Source organism: Ambystoma mexicanum, chromosome 6q (genome assembly GCF_040938575.1).
Source record: "Ambystoma mexicanum isolate Mex_15411 chromosome 6q, UKY_AmexF1_1, whole genome shotgun sequence".
Taxonomy (NCBI): Eukaryota; Metazoa; Chordata; class Amphibia; order Caudata; family Ambystomatidae; genus Ambystoma; species Ambystoma mexicanum.
Genome location: NC_090937.1, coordinates 1,158,558,530 through 1,158,584,944, shown reverse-complemented (window position 1 = coordinate 1,158,584,944; position 26,415 = coordinate 1,158,558,530). Strand labels below are relative to the sequence as shown.

At 54.0% G+C, this 26,415-nt stretch overlaps 1 protein-coding gene across 1 annotated transcript in view; it reads left to right on the top strand.

Annotated features, from left to right (window-relative positions):
• UCHL1 (ubiquitin C-terminal hydrolase L1) overlaps positions 1-4,538 on the top strand; it is a 287,246-nt gene extending 282,708 nt beyond the window's left edge. Inside the window, exon 9 of the mRNA XM_069631750.1 lies at positions 4,254-4,538. Coding sequence (XP_069487851.1) covers positions 4,254-4,340 — 87 coding nt within the window. The 3' untranslated portion in view covers positions 4,341-4,538. The remainder of the gene's footprint in view (positions 1-4,253) is intronic.
• Positions 4,539-26,415: the final 21,877 nt, after the last annotated feature.

The window sequence follows — 26,415 nt, the reverse complement described above, 5'->3', positions numbered from 1 at the left end:
CAGTCTCAACCTTGCGTCTTGGCTCCTGACTTCTCGGAATTCGGGGCTTTAGACATTTCAGAGGAGTGCCAAGAAATTCTGCAGGCGGCTAGAGCCCCTTCCACTAACAAATCCTACTCCTATGAGTGGCGGAGATTCTGTGAATGGTGTAGAAGACAGCGGGACCTACAACCATTGTTGGTGACGCCGGAACAAGTTCTACCTTACCTGCTCCTCTTAGCAAAAAAGGGATTGTCCCCCCTCATCGATAAAGGTACACCTGGCAGCCATCTCGAGGTTCACAAGGAAGAGGCAGTCGCCTCCACTATTCAGTGACACTGGTGAAACACTTCATGCGGGGTTTATTTCGAGCTTTTCCCCCGGTGAAACGTTTTCATCTGGCGTGGAGCCTCAACACAGTGTTGGCAGGTTTGATGAAACCGCCTTTTGAGCCTATGGCCACGTCCGACATGAAATTCATTTCGTGGAAGTTGGCATTCCTGATAGCTATCACATCAGCCAGACGTAACTCGGAACTACAAGCGCTGGTCGTGGACCCACCCTACCTAAGATTCTTTAAGGACAAGGTAGTCCTGGCGACTAACCCTACGTTCGTCCCTAAGGTTCCGACGGTATATCACAAACACTCATCCGTGGTTCTGCCTACTTTCTTCGCCACTCCATCGTCGGCAGCAGAAAAAACTCTTCATACCCTGAACGTTAAGAGGGCTCTGAAATTCTACCTACATCGCACACAAGACATCAGGGCTACTCGGCAACTGTTCGTCGCATATGGTCCGTCGACGAGAGGTAAAGCAATCTCGAAACAGGGATTGGCCAGATGGGTCTCGTCGACGATTGCTTTTTGTCACTCTAAGGCCGGAAGGCCACTGCAAAGACATCCTAGAGCCCATTCTACAAGGTCGATGTCATCCTCAACAGCATTATGGGCCGGAATTCCGCTGACGGACATATGCCAAGCTGCGGCATGGTCAGTGCCCCAAACGTTTACCCGCCACTACTGCCTTGCCAGGCAGCATGCGGATGAGGCGCAGATGGGAAGAGCTGTCCTGCGCCATCTGTTTCAGTAAGGTAAGCTCCACGTTGTGGAGTGTGTTGTCTACCTTTGATGACGGTCTACTTTCAGTGGGAAAGGTTATGAGTGAACTTACTGCTGCGCATGTGTTGAGTAGGGTGAGGGTATGTTGCATTGCATTCTCACCACCGTCTCAAGTGTTACTGATATACAATCTATTCTAAGCATGTGAATCCATGAAAGATCCAATGCTGGAGAAGGGAATAGTTTCTTACCTGTAACTCCATTTCTCCAGCATTGGTATCTTTCATGGATTCACATGCGCCCGCCAAGCCTCCCGGGACTGCAATGTATGTCATGGATAAGTTTAACCCTTCCTACTTTGGAGGGGCCGAAATCTGAAGGGGAACCGCGGGGCCTCTTATACTGGGACGGCCTGCGGAGCATGCGTAGGCGGGTCCTAAAAGGACGTAGATAGGACACAAGTATCAGAAGTTTTTCTATAGGAAAAGGCTATTTATGTGTACTGAGGGGTCCCAGTCTGACGACTGGGAATATTCTAAGCATGTGAATCCATGAAAGATACCAATGCTGGAGAAATGGAGTTACAGGTAAACTATTCCCTTCTGTCAACCCTCCACACCTTGGTGTCGGGGAGTCAGAAGAGGCCACAAGGCCTGCCCCCAACGGTCCTCCAGGCCCCAATCTGCCACCATTGTAGTTTTACAAGCTGGGAAGGAAGGTGATCCTACCCAGGCACAACAGGGAGATGTGGTACAAGCTGGGTCTGATTTGAGAATTCCTCCCCGACTAGAGGATGGAGGCAATGGCTCTCTTCCAGGACGGGCGGTGGCATCCGATCACACAATCACTGTGATGCTGGACGTTGCTAACGAAAGGTTCTGGCAGATGGGGTTAGGTGTCTGCCTTCATCGCCAGGGCTGGATGAAGGGCACAACATTCTGAGGTGGTCCAGACGAGGGTGCTGGACATTACTTTCCCAAAAACGTTATCCCTGTCGAAAGCGGAGTACCTGCAAGCCATCAAAGCGGGTACATAGATGACCCATTCCCTGGGCACACTCCAGCAGCACTGCTCTCCTATTCGCTCCTACAGAGGGAAGTCTAGCAGATTGTCAAAAGGTTTTTCCTCTCGTACAATCAGCCTTCCAGATCCATGACTCAGGAAGCCTACAGAGGCCATTCCCAGGCCTACGTGGAGGGCTGTGCTGCAGTCGCCCGCAAGGCAGGACTCTGGCACTGAAGCAAGCCTGAACCAACTGGGCTGTCGGACCCCCCACGCATGTACCCCCATGGGAGGCCAGCTCACCAGGTTAGTCGGCAAGTGGGGAAAGATCGCCACCAGATGGGTGCTGAATGCTCTCGTGCAAGGACACACCCTGGCATCTCGGTGTAGGTGAGTGCGGATTCCTTCCGTTCCTCCAGTGGCACGGCGGAAGCAGCACACACTGCTCTTGGAGGTGTGGGCCATGCTACAAAAAGGATAGAGCTAGTTCCTCAAACTCTCGAGTTGATTCCAGATGTTTAGTCTTAAAGACCAGGTGCTGTAGGCCTATTCTAGACATGCAACATCTGAACAAGTACCTCAAGGCAAAGTTCAGGATGGTCATGTTGCAGCATGTGCTCGGCCAACTGGGAAAAGGAGACTTCTTTACTTTGCTGGACCTGGAGGGCACTTACTGCCATGTCCCCGTTCACAAGCAGCATCAAACGTTGCTATGTTTCGTAGTTCAGGGACAGCCTGATCATTTCAAGGCCCTACACTTCGGCCCATCTGCGTCTACAGAGATGCATGTATACCCATACCTCGGCTGACTCATTCAGGCCCACTCGCGAGAGTTGGCTGTTGGACACAGAAGTGACCTTCGTGCTGCTGACTGGTCTGGGATTTTCAACTATCCAAAGTCCTGCTTAACCCAATTTCAGAAAACTGTCACTAGGAGCCAGACTCAATGGTGTCCTGTCTGTGCCATACTCTTCCAAGGGCAAAGCCAGTCGCTGCACCTTCCCCAGAATGGCTAAAACCGCAATGGAGCGGACCATCAGGTTGTTGCTCGGCAGGTCGTCCTGCATCGATCGGGTTGCAGATGAGACGTTCAGGAGTGCCTGGATACTGGCTGGTTACAGGTGTCCAGAAGCTTCTCACTCAAGATGCTGCTCAACGAGGAGTTCTTTTGGGTGTTAGATGGTGGTGGGCCTCATCACCCAGGGCACAGGGTGTCAAAACCCCTCTATACCAGGAGACTGTCACCACAGACCTGTGGAGGGCTGGGGAGCCCGCAATGGACCTCTACACACGAGTCCTGTGGCTACCAGAGGAGATAAACTACAAGCAGTGTTCTGGTCCCTCAAGTAGTTTGTTCCATCTCCGAAGGGCAAGGTGGTGAGGATCTTGAGATAACACCACCCACAATGTTCTACATCCGGAGGCGGAGGGCACTCTCTACCCAGCGCTCTCCAAGGAAGCACAGGACTTGTGGCTCTGGTCTGTTGGTGAAGAGATGTTTCTCGTTCCTCTTCACCTAGCTGGAGTGAAGAACGCCATTGCAGACTCCCTCAGCAGGGAGTTGCGCTCCTGCCATGAGTGGTAACTTCGACAGAACCATGTCGACCGCATTTTAGTGAAATGGGGCAGGCCTCAGATGGACCTGTTTGCGATGGTGGCAAACTCCAAATGGCAGAAGAGTCCACCAACGCAGGAGCATGGGGGACATGTTCTCCTTCCTATGGGGAAGCCTGTTTCTGCAAGAGTTTCCTCCCCTGCTATGGGTCAGCAATACCCTTGGTGCTGCTGTAGTATACTTGTCACCCCAGCGTGGCTGCAACAGATTTGGTATCCGTACCTTAGGAGTCTGACGTCACCCCGGTCAAGCTGCTAGTAGTTCCGGACCTGCTCACCAGAGAACGAGGCTTAATCCTGCATCATGACACAGGGTCACTGAACTATTTGTGTGTGAGCGCTATACAAATGAAATATATCCTAACGTAATGAATGTGGGAGGGGAAAATCCATACTACATTACTGTTAAGTGGTTTGTCGTTATTGTAATACTGCTTATCCCGCATTAGCATCTACCATTTTTTGCCTTACTAGAATTGCTATATTGCTAGGTAGCAGCCCGTATATGGATTTCAATAATGGTAACTGCTATGTAACTAAATGTGCATTATATATTCAATGTTTCATTGAGTTTTAATAAAGCTTTTCCTTGTTGCAGGATGCTGCAAAGATTTGTCGGCAGTTCACAGCTCGCGAGCAAGGAGAGCTTCGTTTTTCAGCAGTGGCACTCAGCAAGTCCGCCTAATACACCTACATCACAAGGAAAATTACATAATGTGTTGACTCCAGTTTCAATTTGTGAAGTTATCAACCCTTCACATCCCCTGCGCTTAAATTAGTAAAAATCAGTACTATGCCAGCCATCTGATAGTTTGACTGGTGCTTTGTATTTTGTTTTGGTCACTTGTCAGCATTGCTCAAATAAACAGTTTCATCTAACATCCATCTTTGAATGTTTCAAATGTATGCTTTAGTTAATATATCCTTCTAACTTCATATTTAATTTGGGTCCGTGGCAATTCTACAAAATGGTCCCTTTTACAGAGTTGACATTTGTCCCAGGGAACATGGGCCCTGCAGGTTTATACTGTGGTTTATTTCTTTCATGAATTGCAGTACTTGTGGAGTAAGTAAATATGTTTAGAGTTACACTGATGGAGTGATGGAATTCGCAATAAAAGAAAATCCCCCCCAATAGCCTAACTGAGAACCAGGTGTATGTACTCGACTACTTTTTGGCATGGAGCCATTATGGTAAGGTGTAGGCCATGGATCGGCAACATTTTTGCAGGAGCTACTGGCGAGTGATGTTCATAAGCCTGGGTACTGTCCCGTTTCTCCCATACTGCATAGGCGGCCCTAGAGCATGCACTCCCTTGACTCTGCCACACCTCGGTCCTCTTTTCCATGATTACTGGAACAGACCGGCTTGACCTGCGCTGGTGCATGAGGCCCCCCCATAATTCCACATGTTGCACCTTCCCCATGGGACCTCGATCCCACTATTGTAATTTTCATTAACCTTACTTGGTATAACTGGTGACTCTAACCTCCCCCCTGCGCATGTCGGCCCCAACAGGCTTCAGTAGGTGCCTGCCTGTGCCAGATCCTTTCTGGTGGTGGACGCGCACGCACTTTGCCTTCAGTGTCTCGGTGAAGATCTTAGCTTTTTAGTTGATTTTGCCCACTTGCTCAACCCTTCACTAGCCCACCCTTTAGATTGATGTTCTAATTTTCACCACACTGAACACTTCCATGCTCTTTTCCCAGAGACACGATCCGAGGCCCAGAAGAAATCCTTTAATGCAGCCGAAACTTCTATGGACACGGCAACAACTGTTTTATAGAAATATTGAGGGAACTATACCCCGATGTAGACCCAGGATTGGTCACTTTCTTGTCTGCAGTATGACCTTAAGCAAAAAAAGAGTGCCTGGCTAAGCACTGATATGCCCAGGTGGTTATAGAATAGCATTTCACAATTCATCCAGGTGAGATCACACGTGAGGTCCTTGGGTGTATTACATACTCGTAAAATAAATAACAGAATTCTAAAGCTATTGGGTCTACCAAATCTTGGCCCCTTGTTTGTACAAAGCAGTTGCTTCATATTTTACAAAACAAACCCATAAACTGACATTTCAAAGGGATTGTGTCCTCCGACGTATTCCTTATCTTTGATAATTTGTCTCCAGCTTGCTGGCCTCGTCATTTTTTTTTTCTGTAGAGGGCGCTGCGCGTCGACGTCCGCCGAGTCGATGTCCCTCGACAGCCACCGTATCGGCGCCGACGTCACCATGCCCATAAATAGCAACGCGTGGCGTCCGTTGCTCAGTTGCGTTTTTCCGTGCTTTGTGGGGCCTCGGAATATCGTTGCTCAGATCAGTCAGATGAACATTATATTTACTAAAATACCAACTCGTTCTCGAAGGCTTCTTCATCAAAACCGACGCCGCGGTCCGGCATCAAAAAATGTCGAGACTGCGGTAAGAAAATGTCTAACAGATCCACACAGGATCTGCTTGTGGTGCTTGGGAGTCGAGCACCATTGTTCGGAGTGTGAGGACTGCATGTCCATGACGGCGAAAGCCTTGAAGGAGCGCAAGGGGAAGCTCGAGAGGTAAGTCAGTCAAAACCTCCAAGTTTCTTCAGCCGAGGCATTTGTCTCCTCGCCGTCGAAAGCATTTCCATTCTAGGTCTCGAAGTAGCTCTCACCGTTTGTCGATCAAGACACTCAAAGGAGACGTTGAAGATCCCCTTCCTCGTCTTCTGTTTCCCCAGAAAGGGTCTCCTGCCCCACAAAACACAGCTCTCAGGCTGAGTGGGAGGAATTCAGGAGGAAAATGCTAAGCGTCTTCAAGAAAGCGGCCTCGACCCCCTCGTACAGCTGAGGGTGATACCCCGGGTGAAAAACCCCAAAAATCGAAACGCCGCGAGTCTCTGCACCCAGCGAAAGAGTCCACCGAGAGCGCCATGGGCCATCGGGTAAAGGCACCGTCTCCGCCGTTGTCAAAGGTCCCGTCGACGCATGTATTAACACCGTTGTCGAAGGGTTCTTCGACACGTCGATCGACTCTACGCCAATGAAAGAGAAAACCACGGCTACTTCACAGCCAACGGTGATACCAAGAGCCTCCGGCACGACGCAGAGACCGTTGTCGACATCCTCGAGTAGGAGCCCGATCCTCTCAAGTTCTTTGAGGCCTCTTCCAGTTTTCTCGACGCCTTTCTCAGTGCCTTCAAAGCCTGGCACATCGGCGTCGGCATCGACGTTTCTCCAGCATGGGGTCTGGCATGGATTCACATGCTCATGAATATTCCCCGTCGTCAGGCTGGGAATCCTCGGTAAAGAAAAAACCAGTATCAGTTTCGTTTCTGATCTGTCTTTCGTAGTAATAACCAATCACTGGTCTCTGCGTCATACTGACCACAGCCAATGACTGCCCTCTACCTAAGCACCGCCTCTGGCAGCTATCTTCAGATTTTTACCGCACGTTCATGTGTTGGGATCCTCGTGCTATTGCTCTCGAGCGTTAGTGCTATTTTTCGCGTTTTTTTCACAAAAAACTTCGAATCTTTCGGTCAAAAGAGCCTCAAGCTCCACCGATCCTACATCCGATCAACGGGGACCCGTGTCGGATTCGTCTGTGCCCCTCAAGGGTGAAGATTTCGTCGAGCTACACTTCGGAGGACTCCAGAAGCTTCTCAGGCCCGGTCTCGGAGATGGCCCAGGAGAAGGGAAGCTCGACGCCCGGAAAGCTGTTCAGGGTCTGCCCTGGATGCCAGCTGCAGAACGTCTTTAAGGAGGACGAACACTCTTTCTGCCTTTACTGCCTTCATGAGGACAAAACGCACGTGGAGAAGGACTGTGCGTTTTGCGGCAACATGTCGGAACGGACCATGAAGGACCGTCATCAACGTCTCGCCAACTGGCTGGAGGGTAAGAGCCCGTCTGGCGAGAAGAAGAAATCCGAGCGGTCTTCTAAGACCTTTGAGGGCGCCCCGGCGACGGGGGCCCAACATAAGGCCAAGCACTGCGAGTCCGCTGGCACCGGGAGCGCCGAACGGTCGGGCTCTACGGGCGCCAGGCAGGGCGCACCCTCCCCGGCACCATCAACCACGAGCCAACGCTCTGGGTCGGGTAAGAGGAAGGCCGAGCACCCGGCGAAGCTCCTGGAGAGGCCCCGGTCGAGCTCTAAGGCAGAGGAGGAGCGTGGCAGTGCCCCCTCCCTCAAGGATAAGGCGGTGAGCGCACCTAAGGTGGTGAAGGCCTTGATCCATCCGACCAAGCCCTCTATCGAAACGGTCGCGGCGGCCCTGGCTCAGCCTGTGGAGGCTGCACCAGTGGTGGCGACCTCAGGGCCCAGAATCTCCCTGCCTCCTCGGAGGGAGTCTTCTTTTGTGCCCATCGATAGGACCCCCGTGAAACCCTCTGTGGGGAAGGAGGGGGGGGCAGGGCGTCGTCGTAGATTCGGCCTCAACCTCCGAAGAGGAGCTGATCGAGGTCTTAAGCCACGGCCTAGGCGTGGAACAAGGCCAGCCCGTCGGAATGGACCCCGACGCAGGTGACGACGACGACATCGTCGAGGATACCGACGGGGCCCCTGCTCGCCCGTCGGATTCCCCTCTGCCAGCGCCGCAAGACAACTCGGCGGCCATTTTGTTGGCCATACAGTCCTTATGCTCCGAGATAAGGACGAGGCTACCGTTACCGACGGAGGAACCTCTCCCGTCGGGGGATCCAGAACCGGGACCTTCTGGTGTTCCCCCTACCAAGAAAAGAAGGATCCATCCACCACCTCCTTTTCAACCGTCGTGCCCCGTCCAGCCCTCCTCCCCTTCCACCCGAGGGGATGATACGGGGACTGACACGGCAGCGACGGGTACGGACGACGAGGCATACGACGAGGATATGCCGTCGTCGCCTCCCACCAGGGCTTCTCCGCCCGACGAGATCGGATCTTTCCACTCCATGATCTCCAGGGCTTCCGAGCTTTTCCAACTCTGCCCTGAGGAGAAGAAAAAGGAAGGCTTCCTTTATCAGCGGCGCGAGGCCAAGAGGAAGACGGTCCTCGCAGTGCCTCTGTTGGACGACATTTGGGATGAGGGCCTTTCCCTCCTCAAGAACCCTTCCACGACGCCAGCTAGAAGAGACCGGTACGAGAAAAAGTACCGGGTCCCTGACACGGCCCCCCTATGCCTCCGGGCGCAGCCTACCCCGGATTCCGTCGTCTCCGCGGCAGCCAGGAAGAAAACGGGGGGGGGGGGGGCGGGCCTCCACATCGACTTCCCCGCCGGACGGCGAGGGAAAGAAATTGGATGCTATGGGACGTAGTCATCTCGTCGGCAGCGACGACGATTAAGGCGGCCAACGCCTTGGCTATCGTGGCCCGCTACGACAGGGAGCTCTGGTACAAGATAGCTCCCCTGCTGGATTTTCTGCCGGACGACAAGAGGGCGGAGGCCCTGGAGATCCTGCAGGAAGGTGAGGTGGCCTCGGACCACGCCATCACCGTGGCGACGGACATCGCAGACACTGGGTTCCGCCAGCTGGGCAACGGCTTTTGCCTTCGACGTCGTGGATGGCTCAAAGCTACGGACCTCCGGCAGGACGTCCAGACCAGAGTCCTGGACATGCCCTTCGACGGGAACAACCTGTTTGGCAAGACAGTGGGCGATTCCCTTCAGGCCATCAAGGCGGATACTGAGACGGCCCGGGCCCTTGGAGTCCTGCAGCAACGACGGACGCCCTTTCGGAGCGGCGGAGGCAAGGGCGCCTCCAAAGGTTCCGGCGGCGGTTTCGCTTCCTACCGTCAAGCGGCCCGCTCGTCGTCGCAAGAGGCCTACAGAGGACGAGGCAAGTCTAGCGGACCCCGCCGTCGTCGCCAAGGAGGTCAAGGCGGCAAGGCCGCGTCCAAGCAGGATTGAACCGGCCGTGGGGTCAGGCCCCCACCGAAGCACCCCGGTGGGAGGCCGGCTGGCGGGCTTCGTCAGCGTGTGGGAGTCCATCTCCACCGACCGTTGGGTGCTGGACGCCCTGGCCCGGGGCCACGCGCTCGAGTTTCAAAGAAGGTGCCCGCGCGTCCCCCCCGTGGCCAGGAAAGAACTTCACGTCCCTCAACTTCTCCTGGAGGTAAAGGCGATGCTCAGAGGGCGCCATCAAACTCGTCCCAAAGAGGCTTCGGGGCTCCGGAGTCTACTCGAGATACTTCCTCGTGAAGAAGACGGGAGGATGGCGCCCCATCCTAGACCTGCGACGTCTGAACAAGTTCATCAAGGCGCAGAAGTTCCGGATGGTCACCCTCCAGCACGTCCTGGGTCAGCTGGAGGAAGGAGACTTCCTATCGTCGTTGGATTTGGAGGATGCCTACTTCCACATTCCCATCCTAAAGGGGCACCGAAAATTCCTCAGATTCGTGGTCCAAGGGCGTCATTACCAGTTCAAAGCCCTTCCCTTCGGACTACGGTCGGCACCCAGGGTATTCACCAAGTGCCTCGCACCGGTGGCGGCGCAGCTGCGCCGCGAGGGGATTCACGTCTACCCCTACCTGGACGACTGGCTCATCCGCGCCAAGACGAGGGAGCTCGCCGTGGTCCACACGGCAAGGACCGTCCAACTCCTCACGGACCTGGGATTCTCCGTGAACTACGCCAAATCCCACCTGGTGCCCGCGCAAGTCGCACTGTTTCTGGGAGCGAGGCTCGACAGTGTCCCTTCTGGCCTCCCCGTCGGATGAGAGGACCAGGACCATCTTGGGCAAGGTGCAACGGATGTTGGTGACCGACGCGGCCAAAGTGAGGTCCATCAAGTCCCTCCTCGGGATGATGTCTTCCTGCATTTACCTCATTCCCATGTGCAGGCTCCGGATGCGCCCGTTGCAAGAATTCCTGGATGCGCGCTGGATCCAGACGACTGGCAGCTTCGAGGAAAGGATCAAGCTCGACGAGAGTTTCCGACGAGCGATACGGTGGTGGGGCACCCGCGCGCATCTGACGGCGGGCATGGACTTCCAGACCCCAGCCCACCAGGAGACTGTGACCACGGATGCCTCCCTGGAAGGGTGGGGAGCGCACACCGAAAATCTGCACGCAAGGGGACTCTGGCTCCCGACGGAGAAGTCCCTGCATATCAACGTCCTGGAGCTCCGTGCAGTGTTTTGGGCCCTCAGGTCCTTCCTTCCGTCCCTCAAGGGCAAGGTGGTGAGGATCTTCACCGACAACACCACCACCATGTTTTACATCAGGAAACAGGGCGGAACCAGGTCCCCAGCGCTGTCCAAGGAGGCGCAGGACCTGTGGCATTGGGCCGTCGCCCAAGGGATTTTTCTGGTGCCGTTTCATCTGGCAGGGATAAAAAACACCATCGCCGACTCACTCAGCAGGGAGCTGCGCTCGTGCCACGAGTGGGAACTAGGGCAGGATCTGGTGGATCGCCTCTTCCGACGGTGGGGCACACCCCAGATCGACCTGTTCGCGACGGCGACGAACACCAAGTGCCGGAGGTTCGCCAGCAGGTTTCCCCAGACGAGGAGCATGGGCGATGCTTTCTCGTTCCCCTGGGAGGGCCTGTTCCTCTACGCGTTCCCTCCCTTGCCTCTGCTAATCCGGCTCGTCAACCAGCTCAAGAGGTCACGGTGCAGGATGATCCTCGTCGCACCTGCGTGGCCGAGGCAGATATGGTTCCCGGACTTGCTGGACTTGTCAGCGTCCCCGCCGATCAAGCTGCCGGCGGACGCGGATCTACTCTCCAGGGAAGGAGGCGCCATCCTCCACCACGACCCGAAGTCGCTGAACTTGCAGGCCTGGCTCCTGCAGCGCTAGAGTTTGGAGGATACGACATACCGGCCGATTGCAGAGAGGTTCTTGCAAAGGCCAGGGCGTCCTCGACTCTTAAATGCTACGGACACAAATGGAAGAGGTTCTCTGTCTGGTGCCACGCACAGAAGATTAACCCTCTACGGATTACTGCTCCCCAAGTACTGCCGTACCTGCTGACGCTGGCCAAGGCTGGGCTGGCACACGCGTCCATCAAGATTCATCTTGCTGCGATCTCCCGATACACCAGAACCACGGGGCGGACGTCCTTGTGGTCTCATCGTCTGGTGAAAGAGTTCATGAAGGGACTGTTCAGATCGTTCCCGCCGGTGAAGGCTCCGGCCCCGGCGTGGGAGCTCAACGTGGTGCTGACCAAGCTCATGGGACCTCCGTTCGAGCCTCTGCACTCGGCCCCGTTGAAGTTTCTATCGTGGAAAACAGCTTTTCTTGTGGCCATCACCTCCGCACGACGAGTGGGAGAGATCCAGGCCCTTTCCTGCAAGGCCCCGTACTTGACTTTCCACGACACGAGGGTAGTGCTCAGGACGCACCCCTCCTTCATGCCCAAGGTACCGTCGGACTTCCATCTCAACGAACCCTTGGTGTTACCTGTGTTTTTCCCGTCGCCTTCGTCGCCGGCTGAGAGGACTTTGCACTCGCTGGATGTAGCTAGAGCGCTGAAGTTCTACGTGGACCGCACGAAGGGTTTTCGGAAGACGTCACAACTCTTTGTGAACTTTGTACCTGTCAATCAGGGGAAGGCTCTTTCGAAGGCTTCCATCTCCAGATGGCTCTCCGGCTGTATCATGTACTGTCACCGGTTGGCAAACCGACCGCTGCCTGGCCGTCCGAGAGCCCATTCCACCAGAGCGATCGCAGCTACCACGGCGTTCCTATCTGGTGTGCCCCTGCTGGACATATGCAGGGCTGCTACGTGGAGGTCGACGCACACCTTCACGAAATTCTACTGCGTCGACCGGGATTCCAGGGAGGAGTCCAGGGTCGGCCAAGCAGTGCTGCGCAACCTGTTCGCCTGAGGTGAGCCTGGTGAGGAGGTAAGATGCTTAATGTTGAGTTTATGTGATGCTTAATGTTGAGCCTTTGCCACCTCCCGTGGTTGTGCATGTGTGTACTGCTATGTATTCTTTATTCATGAGCATGTGAATCCATGCCAGACCCCATGCTGGAGAAGGAACAAGTTACTTACCTGTAACTGTTGTTCTCCAGCATGGGTCTGGCATGGATTCACATGCGAACCCTCCCGCCTACCCCTCTGCGGCTCTTCACTTGGTCATACTGCCACTTCACGTGCTTCCAAATCTGAAGATGGCTTCCCAGAGGCGGTGCTTAGGTAGAGGGCAGTCATTGGCTGTGGTCAGTATGACGCAGAGACCAGTGATTGGTTATTACTACGAAAGACAGATCAGAAACGAAACTGATACTGGTTTTTTCTTTACCGAGGATTCCCAGCCTGACGGGGAATATTCATGAGCATGTGAATCCATGCCAGACCCATGCTGGAGAACAACAGTTACAGGTAAGTAACTTGTTCCTTTCTCACCCAATAATGACGAGTTTGGCTCCTTCTGCCTTAGAAATGGGTTTTACACCATTTCCGAGGTCAGAATACCTCGGATTATCTTCAATCTATGACGAAGGGGAGGATTCCGACCAGGAAACCTTCGGGTTGCAGTGGACAACACTACCTGTTTCAGAGTATTTTACCTCTGAGGAAGAATGTTGAAAGACCTACAGGAATCATTTCATGAGGCAAGGGGGCTGGACACTTCTGCAGAAGTGGAATTTGTCAAACCGGACCCAGGGGAACATGCCGAAACACCCTATAGAACCCTGATGGCAAGGATTATTGAATTTATGGGTGGTCTGCGCCTTCACCGGTTTTTCAACAGGATGACCTGACAGACAAACTAGACAAAGGTCCACAGGAGGATCCTGTGGTCCCCTTCCATGCAGCCTTGCAAAGGAAGATTTCATCTAATTGGGAAACTCCTGAGGTTATCCCTGCAGTCAATAAAAGATTGTCGGCCAAGTATAGGGTAGCTGCGGCTGACCCTGAATACTTATCAAAACACCCGACTCCAGAGAGCCTGGTGGTTCAAGCAGAAACTTCATCAAGCAGCAGATCTGCTTACCCTACTGCCCCACACGATACAGATGACAAAAGGTACGATTCTATGGCAAAAAAAAAGCCTTTTCTGCTTGTAGTATGGCGTTGCAGTCCATCGCCACCTGTACGCTCGCCAGGTTCAGTCACACACTGTGGCAGTGTGCTTCATCAGCGGCTGACTGCATACCCGAAGGAGAGGAAAGGGAAGCCTTAACATTATTAAAGATAGCAAAGATGCCATGTGTGAGTCACTTCAAACTGGCATCGATTCCGCTGACAGGATCAGCAGTGCAATGGCGGCAAGTGCGACATTCCGCAGGCATGCGTGGTTGCGAAAGTCTGGCTTTGCTGAAGATGTACAGGCCAGACTTTTGAATATGCCCTTTGACGGCTCTTTATTCAGTAAAAAGGCTGATGACAGTCTGGAAAAGTTGCAGACATCTAATGCAGCGGCGAAATCTTTAGGAGCTGCAATCCGCCAAACTCCTTTTCGCCCCCCCAAGGAACCTCTGGGAGAGGAGTCCTTTCGCTATTCCACATTCGGGAAAGGCAGAGGACAGCCGGCTCAGAGGCCAAAGGAGATCCACTCGAGGTGGACGGGTCAAAAGTACTAAAGCCAGGGGGCGCTGTTGAGCGCTGAACAAGATGGCCGCCTGAGCGTTACTCTCCGCGGCAGGCAGATCCTACGATCCTCTAATTGGCACCTTCCTGCTTGGCACTCAGCCCTGGAGGGCACAACTTTGCTTTTAATGTGACCTGGCATCATCCGCCTTCATCCCGATCATCGCAATCGGAGCTGGGAGTCCCGGGATCCGGACCTGTCTCCCCCCGCCCCCATCGGCGCTGCGGCTTCGTGCCAATATCTGGCCTGACGGAGGGAGACTTGCCGGGCCTCTCTGCTCCCTGGAGCCTGCTGCTCATTTGGGGGAGGACCTGTTGGACGCTCCGGGGTCCCGGCCCCCTCGCCTGCATCTGCTGGAGCCCATCCCGTGAGGGCGGGCCCGTTGGAGTCGCAGCCCCTCACTTGCTCCTCAACCACCCCCGCTGCTGTGGGGGTACTGTGGCCGCTGCTGCGCGACTCAGCGCTACCATCAGAGGACATATGGGTGGACTCCCAGGGCTGTGTGGGGCTGCGGCGTGCCCTCGGGCGCTGTGCTCCACAGCCGGCTTTGTCAGTGTAAACCCGGCGTAACAAGGTACGTGGTGGGGGGGGTGCTGCTCACCGCCCCCCCTGCTTGGCTCTGATTTGGTGCACGGGATTGATACTTGGCACGCTCGAACCTCCCCTGGTGTGCCCCTCTACCATCTGCTCGCCTCACTGGGGGTGCCCTGGACCTCGCTGGTCTCCCGGATCTTCATTCCTGGGGGATCCCTGGCTCCTGAGCAGGTCGCGGGGATCTCGGGGCTTCTGTTCCACACAGGACCTGCCATCTACCTGGGGCCTGCCTAAGCCTACATCGCGGTCATTGGGGTTGAGGCCTGCCTCCCTGGCCGGCGTTGGGTGTAATCAGTCGGGACCCTTGCTCTCATGGTGGCCGTAGGGCATGATTGCCCCCCAGCCCCTGCGGTCACCCACACTCTAGGTCCTCGGATGGTGCCCTCCACGTCTCCTGGGGCTAGCTGGGGCCTCACTGTTTCCACCGGCAACCGCAAAACCCCATATATACGGATCCTCAGCCACTGTGCCCTCTGCACAACTTCCTGCCTTACACCCAGCCTTGCATACAGTCTCAAGGGGTGCATCACCCTTCTTCTAGAGCTGCTGGCATCCCCCTCACACCACTCGATCCCCAACATCGTCAAGATGACCAAGGGGGGTGCGAAGAAACAGAGCTCCATCAATATGTTCGCGAAGACACCGGTGAGATCACCAGAGGAGTCCGCCGGGCAGGCCCCTGTCGCGGCCCCGGAGCCCCAAAACATGATGGACTTTATCCGCGAGGGCTTCATCGCACTCCACTCAAAATTAGATATGAACGGCACTATATCCCCTATTAAGGCCCACATTGAGAGGACGGATAGCCGAGTGTCGGAGGTCGAGACAAGGATGGGCTCCGCGGAAGATGCACTGGGTGCCTTGTGCTCTGAGGTCGTCGCTCTCTCCAGCCGAGTCCTCTGTGGAAAAGAAGAATGAGGACTTGGAATCCCGATCAAGGCGTAACAACCTCCGCATTATCGGTGTTCCCGAGAATGAAGTTCATGAACCAATGGAGGACTTTGCGCATAAACTACTGTCGCTCCTTGACTCACCCAAGCTTTCCCCGCACTTTGCTATGGAGCGGGCACACCGAGCCCTGACGGCCAAACCTGGGGATCCACCCCGACCCATCATAGCCCGTGTGCTTAACTTTCGTGATCATGATGCTCTCCTCAGGGCCGCGAGGCTCAAGGGCAAGCTACTACTGGGCGGCGCTAGGATTCATCTTTACCCGGCCTTTTCAATGGCCGTCCAACGTGAACGCAAGACTTTCCAAGCAGTGAAAGGTAGACTACGAGACCATTCAATCAAATATGCCATGCTCTATCCCGCCAAACTTCGCGTAGAGCATGCCAACCAGGTGTTCTCCAGCATTGGATCTTTCATGGATTCACATGCTTAGAATATTCCCCGTCGTCAGACTGGGAACCCTCGGTACACATATATAGTCGTTTCCTATAGGAAAAAACTTCCGACACTTGTGTGTCCTATCTACGTCCTCTCTGGGGCCATTCACGCATGCCCCGTAGGACGTAGCGGTATAAAAGCCCCGCCCCCGCGGGCCCCGTCAGATTTCAACCGTCTCCAAAGATAGTGGGATCTCCTCGCGTAGTCTCTATTGCTAGATTTTTCGAATTGTCGAACTCCTGTGAGTTTGTTAATTTTATCGGAATGTCGGGAAAACCTCTATTTCGCCCGTGTGCCACGTGCGGATTGAAGGTTTACGAGGGGGACGGCCATTTAGACTGCATTTATTGCCTCCACCCTCACCACTCAGCAGACCAGTGTGAAATATGTAAAGGTTTTTCCCAGAAAACCCTGAAGGATCGAAATCGACGGCTGGTATCCTGGTTAAATGACGGTGCGGGAGCGTACCCTCAGTCAGAGGTGGGCTCTGTGTGCAGCGTGGCCTCTGCGAAATCAGGAGCCCCTCGACGCTCAACTTCGTCGGAACCTCCGGCTAAGAAGTCACGCCCTGCGGAAAAGGACGTTCCACGAAGTCACTCTTCTAAGGACTCTTCTAAAGACTCTGCAAGAAAGACATCTTCGTCAACTTCGTCAAGGAAAGGAGAGGCCTAAATCCTCCTCGGGCGATCAACACAGATCAGCCACGAGTAGAGATTTGGATAAACGCAGGGAGAGCGCTGTGAAGGCAGGACCGCCTAAACCACCTGCAGGCCCAACGTCGACGAACCAGTCGGTGTCCTCACTGCCGCTGACGCAGTCGATTTCACCCGTCATCAACCCGGCGACGATGTCCTCGTCGACGGAAGTTCTGGCCTGGAGACCAGAAGTATTTGATATGGGGTTGCCTGACACATTGCTACAGGAACAGGCAGCGTCAATTGCCTCGAAAGAAGACGACGGCTTCAGAATTGTGAGCCCGGAGGACCTCGGTCTACGAGCCAGGAGCTCAGGAGCAACCTGCTCTCAGGTGTTTACCCAACCTCCAAGCTCTCAGGCGACCCTGTCCATGGAGGTACTGTCCTTACACTCGCTGCTGAAATCGCTGGACGAAAGGCTTCCACCTGTACCGTCGACACCCCCCGTCGACAAGCCCGGCCCTTCACACCGCCCAACCAGATCGATCGGGGTTCCAACTACTCCAGCAGTCCAGGAGGAAGGTGAGCTTTCGGACTCCCTATCTGACCACGGGTCAGCGTCAGATATATCCCTCACCATCTAGGGATCCATCCTGGGTGTCGGATGTGGAAATGGAAACACCAAAGAGTCCCACTCACACGTCACCACCGGACGATATAGGTGCCTTTCATTCTATGATGGAAAAAGCGTGCAAGGAGTTTGGCCTGGTCCAACAGGAGGAGAAAAAGGACTTTTCTTTTTGACCATATGGGCAAGAGTAGACGCTCAATATTCTCAATACCCATTTTAGACCATGTCTGGAAAGGTGTTCAAACCATGCGTCACCCTTTTTCTGAGCCGGCTGTCAAAGGCCGCATTGAAAAGAAATTTAAAGTACCAGACTCTACACCGAAGTGTCTTTCGGCTCAACCTACACCGGACTCAGTGGTGTCGGCGGCGACGAGAAAAGCAAAGGCCCAACATAAATGCTCTACCCCTCCAGATAATGAGGCGCGGCGCCAAGACGTGTTTGGTAAGAAGGTTCTTTCTGTGGGGGCCTCAACGGTGAAAGCTAACTCCCTGGCGATTGTGGCCAGATATGACAGGGAAATGTTGCACAGACTGGCACCTATCCTGGACCACCTCCCGGAAGAACATAGAAGAACGGCGATGTCCCTGGTTCGAGAAGGCGAAGAAGCATCGAATCATGCTATTAACATAGCGGTGGACCTGGCAGATTCGGGTTTTAAACAAATAAATAACGGAGTTGTTCTAAGACGCCAGGCTTGGCTTAAGTGCACCAACTTCAGACCCGAAGTACAGTATAAAGTTTTGGACATGCCCTTCGAAGGTGATCTTCTTTTCGGAGAAAAGGTGAACGAGGCCTTGAAGGGCATGAAGGAGGACTCGGATACAGCACGCTCGTTGGGTTCTCTCCAGTGGCAAGCCCTTTCGTTCTTTTCGTCCCTTTAGAGGAGCATCTGGAAACTCAAGATTCTCAGCAACCAGGGATAGATCTTTTGGTAGATCAGCGTATCCTTCCCAAGGATATAGACGCGCCTCTCAGACCTAAAGCCGGCGCAGAAAATTCCAGTCTTCCAAGAGTCGACCAACTTATTCGTCGTCGACGAGCAAACAAAGACCAGCAATGACGGGAAGCGTACCGTTCTGGGAGGAAGAGTGTCAAGCTGCATCGAGGAATGGGAGACCATCACAACAGATCAGTGGGTTTTGGACACTGAGGTACGGACATTCCCTACTATTCAAATGCAAACCTCCCAAATGTCCACCAATACACCTATCCCAGCCACATCTAAACATCTTGCGGCAGGAAGTAACACTCATGTTACAGAAAGGCGCCATCGAATTAGTCCCTGCATCGCAGAAAGGCCTAGGGGTATACTCACGGTGTTTTGTGGTAAAGAAGCCAAACGGAAAATGGTGCCCTATTCTCGACCTGCGAGACCTCAACACCCTACAGAGTCAAAAATTCAAAATGCTTACACTGCAGGAGGTGATCAGATCCGTCCAAAGGGACGATTTTTTGGCGTCACTAGATCTACAGGACGCGTACTTCCACATTCCGGTGTGTCAAAAACACAGGAGGTTTCTGAGGTTCATGGTAGGTCAGACACACTACCAATTTGCAGTGCTCCCATTTGGTCTAAAGTCCTCCCCAAGAACGTTTACAAAATGTTTGGCACCTGTGGCAACCTGGCTGCGAAAAGGAGGGAATCGTGTATACCCGTACCTCGACGACTGGCTTGTGAGGGGATCCTCCCCAGCGTCGACCAACGACAGCGTACAAGCCACCTTACAACTTCTGCAACGACTGTGGTTCGCAGTGAACTTCGAAAAGTCTTCTCTAAAGCCCTCAAGGAGCTTGAAGTTCTTGGGAGCTCAATTCGAAACCCACTCGGGAATAGTGAAACCGTCCCTAGACAGAATATTGAAGATCGAACAACTGACGAGTCAACTTCGCCTACAGAGCACATTTTCCGTGAGAAAATGTGGCAATCCTGGGTTCCATGGCTTCGTGCATCCACCTAGTAGCAAACTGCCGATTCTTCATGAGGCCTCTACAGGAGTTCCTGTAGGACAGATGGAAGCAGGCCACGGGCCGGTGGTCAGACAGGATAACTGTCGACGACGAGGGTGTCATCAGATCCCTCCAATGGTGGAAAATCTTTCACAACCTGGACAGAGGGGTTCCTCTACAAGAGCCGGAATTTCAGAACACCATCACGGACGCCTCCCTGACGGGCTGGGGAGCACACATGAACGATCATCAAACCCAGGGCAGATGGTCTTCGACCGAATCGCACCTACACATCAACGTGCTGGAACTGAGGGCAGTGAGATGGGCCTTGAAATCATTCCTTCCACATATCAAAGGATCAAAAGTAAGAGTGCTGACAGACAACACGACAGCCATGTTCTACTTGATAAAGCAAGGCGGCACCAGATCCAGGACCCTTTCGGCGGAAGCTCAAAAGATCTGGCACTGGGCGTTGAAATACAACATATCCTTAGTGGCTTACCATCTCCCGGGTGTGAAGAATGTGTAAGCGGATTCCCTGAGCAGGACAATGGCTCAAATACACGAGTGGGAGCTGGACACCGGTCAGCTACAAATAATCTTCGAAAGGTGGGGGACCCCCTCAATCGACCTCTTCGCAACGAAAGAAAACAGGAAATGCGAACAGTTCGCGAGCAGATTGCCTCAAAAAGGATCCCTGGGGGAAGCGTTCTCGTTTCCTTGGACGGACAAATTCCTGTACGCTTTCCCTCCGTTCCCCCTTATACGGAGGACAATCCAGGGGATTCGCAGGTACAAATGCCGGGTCATTCTAGTGGCACCGTATTGGCCGAGACAACCATGGTTTTCCGACCTCCTACATCTGTCGTTGGAACAGCCTATAACTCTCCAGAAAGTGCCGAACCTACTGTCCAGGGACAAGGGAACGGTGTGGCGCCACAATCCGGACAGCCTCAACTTAACAGCATGGCTCCTGACTTTTCAGAGTTTGGCAGCTTGAAAGTCTCGTCGGATTGCCGGAGAATTCTGCAGGCGGCTAGGGCCCCTTCGACTAACAAATCATACATATGCAAATGGCGAAGGTTCTGTATGTGGTGTCAAACACAGCACGAAATTCAGCCTTTAGAAGTAACGCCTGAACAAATTCTTCCGTATATCAACTAACCCTACTTTCATCCCGAAAGTACCGACAGTCTATCACAAGCACTCGACCCTGGTCCTTCCTACTTTCTTTGCGTCCCCGTCGTCGGCGGCGGAAAAAGCCCTTCATACTCTGGACGTCAAAAGGGCGTTAAAATTTTACCTGCAAAGGACGCAAGATAACAGAACTACCAGACAGTTGTTCATTGCCTACGGTCCGTTGACGAGAGGAAGGGCAATCTCCAAGCAAGGCCTGGCTCGTTGGGTCTCTTCGGCAATTACTTTTAGTCACTCCAAGGCTGGGAGACCCCTACAAGGACGCCCTAGAGCCCATTCCAGGAGATCGACAGCCTCCTCCGCGGCTCTATGGGCAGGAATTCCTCTGACAGACATCTGCCAGGCGGCGGCATGGTCTGTCCCACACACGTTTACACGCCATTACTGCCTGGAAAGGCAGCACGCGGATGAGGTACAGATGGGAAGGGCAGTTCTGCGCCATCTGTTTCAATGAGGTAAGCCAAAAACGGTTAAGCTTTTGTCTTTTGCCTAGTCTATTCTGGTTCTTTAGTGCGTCTCTTTTGAGCAATATATGTATATATGTATTATGAATATGTATATATCAGAAAATATGTTGCTGCCTACGTGCCTATATATTAGGTTTGTGGGTGTTTTTTGTGGTGTATGTTACATAGCATTCTCACCTCCTTCTTTTAGGATACTGCTATACAATCTATTCTAAGCATGTGAATCCATGAAAGATCCAATGCTGGAGAAGGGAGTAGTTTCTTACCTGTAACTCCATTTCTCCAGCGTTGGTATCTTTCATGGATTCACATGCGCCCACCAGCCTCCCCGGAATGCAATGTGCAAGATATGTGCATAAGCAGGTTCTCCTTTCTACTTTGGAGGGGCCGAAATCTGACGGGACCCGCGGGGGCGGGGCTTTTATACCGCTACGTCCTACGGGGCATGCGTGAAAGGCCCCAGAGATGACGTAGATGTGGATAGGACACACAAGTGTCGGAAGTTTTTTCCTATAGGAAACGACTATATATGTGTACCGAGGGTTCCCAGTCTGACGACGGGGAATATTCTAAGCATGTGAATCCATGAAAGATACCAACGCTGGAGAAATGGAGTTACAGGTAAGAAACTACTCCCTTCACGATTCCCGAGGAGGCCTCCAAGTTTATGGACTAACATTTCCCGGGCTGACCCCCCCCCCCACCCCCTTTCTGATTATGTCCCGTGGGTGAGACGCCGGTCCCGGTCGCCTTCCCGTATTGGGGCTACACTGATCTTCCATTCTGTAATCTGCTTGGTTTTTTTCATTTTACAAATATGTGCCACACGAATATGTGCAAAAACTCTGTCCAAGTTGCATGCAAATTCCTATTGTTAGCACCTTTGGCTTTATTTGGATCTGCCGTTGCCCGGAGTGACGCGGCCTGTCCGGCCTACAGGCCCCAGGCGCTGATGCCTTTGGTTTTGGTTGGGGGAGGGGGGTTTGGATTGTCGTCCCTCTGTTTGGGGGGGATGTGGGTGGGGGTGGGTCTTGTTTGGGGTGATGTTGAAAACTTGGTGATGGCAGCGAAGGCGGACTGCGTGGCAATACTCAGGAACTGGTGCCACAGGGCTACTTGACTGGCCAGTTGGTTATTGAAATTTTTTCTGTTACCAATACCACTGCATCTGAGTGAGTGATCTGACCTTCATGAGCGGGAACGGGCGGGGGTTGGGCAATCACAAAAAGATGAGGCAGCTCCAGTTGCAGGCCGAGCGTCATGGATCCAAGATCCTTTTTCTACAAGAGACGCATGCCCGTACGGAACAGTGTATGCGATTTGCCAAGACTTGGGGTCCCCATAGATTTTTCACTGATTTCTCTACCCAAAGCTGCGGGGGTCATGACCCTCATCCATAAGTCAAGTTTACTCTTATTTCTTCACAAATAGACCCTCAAGGTAGATATGTACCGCTTCATGCCTCGATCCAAAACCAGGAAGTAGTCCTGCTGAACATTTATGGCCCTAACATAGATGACCCGGATTTCTATGTACAGGTCACTTCCCTCCTCTCTGGCTTTCCCCTTGTCCCTATCCTCTGGGGGGGTGATTTCAACAGTATTTTTGATGTAGCCCTCGATAGATCTGGATCCAGGCCCCGTCAACTCTCCAGGGCAGCCTATACTGCACTATCATCCCTACCCCGTCTCGCCATGGTTGATGCATGGAGGTTCTTCTACCCGGACTCCCGTATCTACTTTCTAATCAGTCCATGATTCCTATTCCTGTATCGATAGATGGGTGATCTCCAACGAATTGGTTAAGAATGTCATCCAGTTAATGATCCTCCCCAGAACCCTGTCTGACCAATCTCCTGTAACCGTCACCATAGGTTGGGGGCCGGATCCCGGCCGTACTCTATGCTGGAGGTTGAAGCCCCTTTCCCTCCTGGATCCGGAGTTTTGCTCTGAGTTCGGGTTGTCTATCGAGGAGTGCTTCGGGACAAACACGGGCTCGGTACCATCACAGGCCACTCTCTGGGAGTCCTTCGAGGCTTATATTCGAGGGATAGCGCTGTCAAAGGAGAACGGTGACCTTATATCGATCCGGAGAGACCTTGCCGAGAGTGAATCTAAATTACCAACCCTGGAGGCTAAATGCTCACTTCACTCCACCCCGGGTACCCTGGCGGATATCGGGGCGGAGCTGGACACGTTCCGATCCCTTGCGGAGCGCAAACAGAAATTTTTGGATAACCCTGGCATGGAGATACGGGGAGGGCGAGCGCCCTGGCCGATTTCTGGTGAGACTGATCCGTCATGAGACGGGGTCCCCCGCATATTCATGGGATTGAGAGACCTGACTACTCCTTGGCTGTCACCTTACAGGACATCAATACGGAATTTTCCACATACTATGAAGCCCTTCACTCCAATTCAGATGAGGTATCGGTGGCGGAGATCGATTCTTTTCTCGAATCTCTTCCTTTGTCGACTCTCTCTCCGGAGACCGCGGGTTCCCTCGACTCCCCACTCACGCTTGAGGAGCTCTCGGATGCTATGGACTCCTTATCCTCGGGGAGAGCCCCCGGCTCGGACGGTATTCCTGTCTAATTTTATAAGCGCTATAAATCACTTGCTCCCTCACCTATTGGCTCACTGGGTGGAATCGGTTGAGGCCGGTGTATTTCCCCCCCTCACTCCGCGAAGCCACAATTACAGTAGTATTTAAATCTGGTAAATCCCCCTCGCAATGCGGTTCATACCACCCGCTCACTTATAAATTGTGATGTCAAAATATATGCCAAGGCACTGGCGCTCCGGTTGGCTCCCTTTTTGCCATCTATTAACCAACCAGATCAGGGGGGCTTAATCCCAGGTCGCTCTACTTCTCTGAACCTAAGGCGTTTCTTTAATGTAATTAATAGAATCGGTTTCATTTCTGATCTTTCGTAGAAGTAACCAATCGCTGATCTCTTCGTCATACTGACCATAGCCAATGACTTCCCTCTACCTAAGCCCCGCCTCTGGCAGCCATCTTCAGATTTTTACCGCACGTTCAAGTGTTGGGAGTCATCGTGCTTAGCTCTCGAGCTTTTACTGCATGTTTCGCGTTTTTTTTTTCAGGTGAATTTTCACATTTTTTCAGTTAATCGAGCCTCAAGCTCCACCGTTTCTACTCCCATTAATGGCTACCCGTTACGGTATTTTCCTACGCCCCTCAAGGGTGAAGATTTCGTCGCATCAACTTCTTGGAGGATTCCAGAAGATTTGCGGCCTACTTCGAGATGGCCCAGGACGCAAGTTCGTCACCCGGACCCAAGCTGTTTCGCAGCTGCCCTGGATGCGGGCTGCAGAATGTGTTTAAGGAAGACAAACATTTGCGTTGCCTCTACTGTCTTCATGGGGACAAGACTCATGTAGAGAAGGACTGCCAGTTCTGCAAGAACTTGTCGGAGCGGACCATGAGGGACCGTCTATCCCGTCTCGCCAGCTGGTTTGAGAAGGGCTCAAGAGGTGAGAAGAAAGTTTCCGAGCGGGCTTCTAAGTCCTGTGCGGGCGCCCCGGCGACCCGGGCCCAACACCAGGCCAAGCGCTGCGAGTCTGCTGGCTCCGGGAGTGCCGAAAGGTCGGGCTCTTCGGTCGCCAGGCAGGGCGCGCCTTCCCCGGCACCGTCAACTACGAGCCAGTGCTCTGGGGAAGAGGAAGTCCGATACCCTGGGTAAGCTTCGGGAGAAGCCCCGTCCGATCTCGGAAAGGGGGTGAGGCGTTGCCACTCCCTAAAGTGGTGAAGGCCCCTACCCAGCAGGCAAAGGCCTCTATCGAGGCGATCGCGGCGAGACTGGCCAAGCCGGCAGAGACCCCGCCAGCGGAGACTGCCTCCGGGACTAGTTTCCCTGCCGCCAAGGATGGAATCCACTTTTCAGCCCATCGTCATGGCCACCATGATGGAAGAAGCGAGGGGGGGGGGGGGCACGGTAGCCTCCTCGAGCTCAGAGTCAGCCTCGGAGGAGGAACTGACCGAGGCCATGAGGAATCTCAAAGTCCAATTCGAGAAGTTTCGATCCCGTAAGGAAGATCCTCGGGAGATAACAGAGGAAGATGGCGAGGAAGAGCAGCCTTCCGTTCCGGCGCAGCCGGAACGTAGGCCTCAGGATAGCTCAGCGGCCATTTTGTCTGCGATCCAGTCCTTATGCTCTGAGAAGGACAAGATTACCACGGCCCAGACCGGAGGACCCGCAAACTGACCCTGTCGGGAAGTCCTCAGAACAAACGACGGACACAACCCTCTCCTCCACTCGCCCCCGTAAGGCCTACAGTTCCCTCCTCATCCTCCCACGAGTCGGGAGATGACGGTGCGATGGGCTCGACGACGGGTTCTGAGGGCGATGACGATGGGACCGGTCTCCCGTCGCACGGGCCTCGCCGCCCGACGAGATTGGCTCATTCCACACCATGATCGCCAGGGCGTCTGAATTGTTCCAGCTCTGCCCGGAGGAGCAGAAAAAGCAAGGTTTCCTCTATCAGCGCCGGGAGGCCAAGAGGAAGACTGTCATTGCGGTGCCTCTAATCGATGACATCTGGGAGGAGGGCCTGTTGGTTCTCAAGAACTCCTCCACGGCACCAGCCAAACGGGACCGGTACGAGAAGTACCGGGTCCCCGAAACGGCCCCCTGTGCCTCAGGGCCCAGCCAATGCCAGACTCGGTCGTCGCGGCGGCGAAGAAGAAAGCGGCGGGGTCAGGAGCCTCAACGCCGAATTCCCCGCCAGATGGCGAGGGAAAGGTTGGACGCCATGGGGCAGCGTGTCATTTTGTCGGCGGCGACTACGATCAAAGCGGCCAACGCCCTGGCGATCGTGGCCCGTTAAGACAGGGAGCTCTGGTTTAAGCTGGCCCCCATATTGGACTTTCTACCGGACGACAAGAGGTCCGGGGCCCTGGAAATACTTCAAGAAGGTGAGGTGGCGTCGGACCACGCCATAACGGTGGCAACCGATATTGCCGATACCGGGTTCCGCCAGCTGGGCAACAGTGTGCCTACGATGACTGGGTTGGCTCCGGGCGACCGACTTCCGTCAGTACGTCCAGACCAGGGTGTTGGACATGCCGTTCGACGGCAGCAACTTGTTCGGGAAGGCGGTGGACGAATCCCTACAAGCCATAAAGACGGACACGGAGACGGCCCGCGCCCTAGGAGCCCTTCAGCAACGACGGCCCTTTCGAAGCTCCGGAGGCAGACAGGGTGCCTCCTAGGGATCCAGCGGTGGCTCATCGTCCTACCGCCAGGCGGCACGCTCCTCATCTCAGGCCTACAGGGGTCGCGGCAAGCAGGGAGCGCCTCGCCGCCGTCGGCAAGGTGGCCAGGGCGGCAAGGCAACCACCTCCAAGCAGGACTGAACCGGCCGTGGTCTC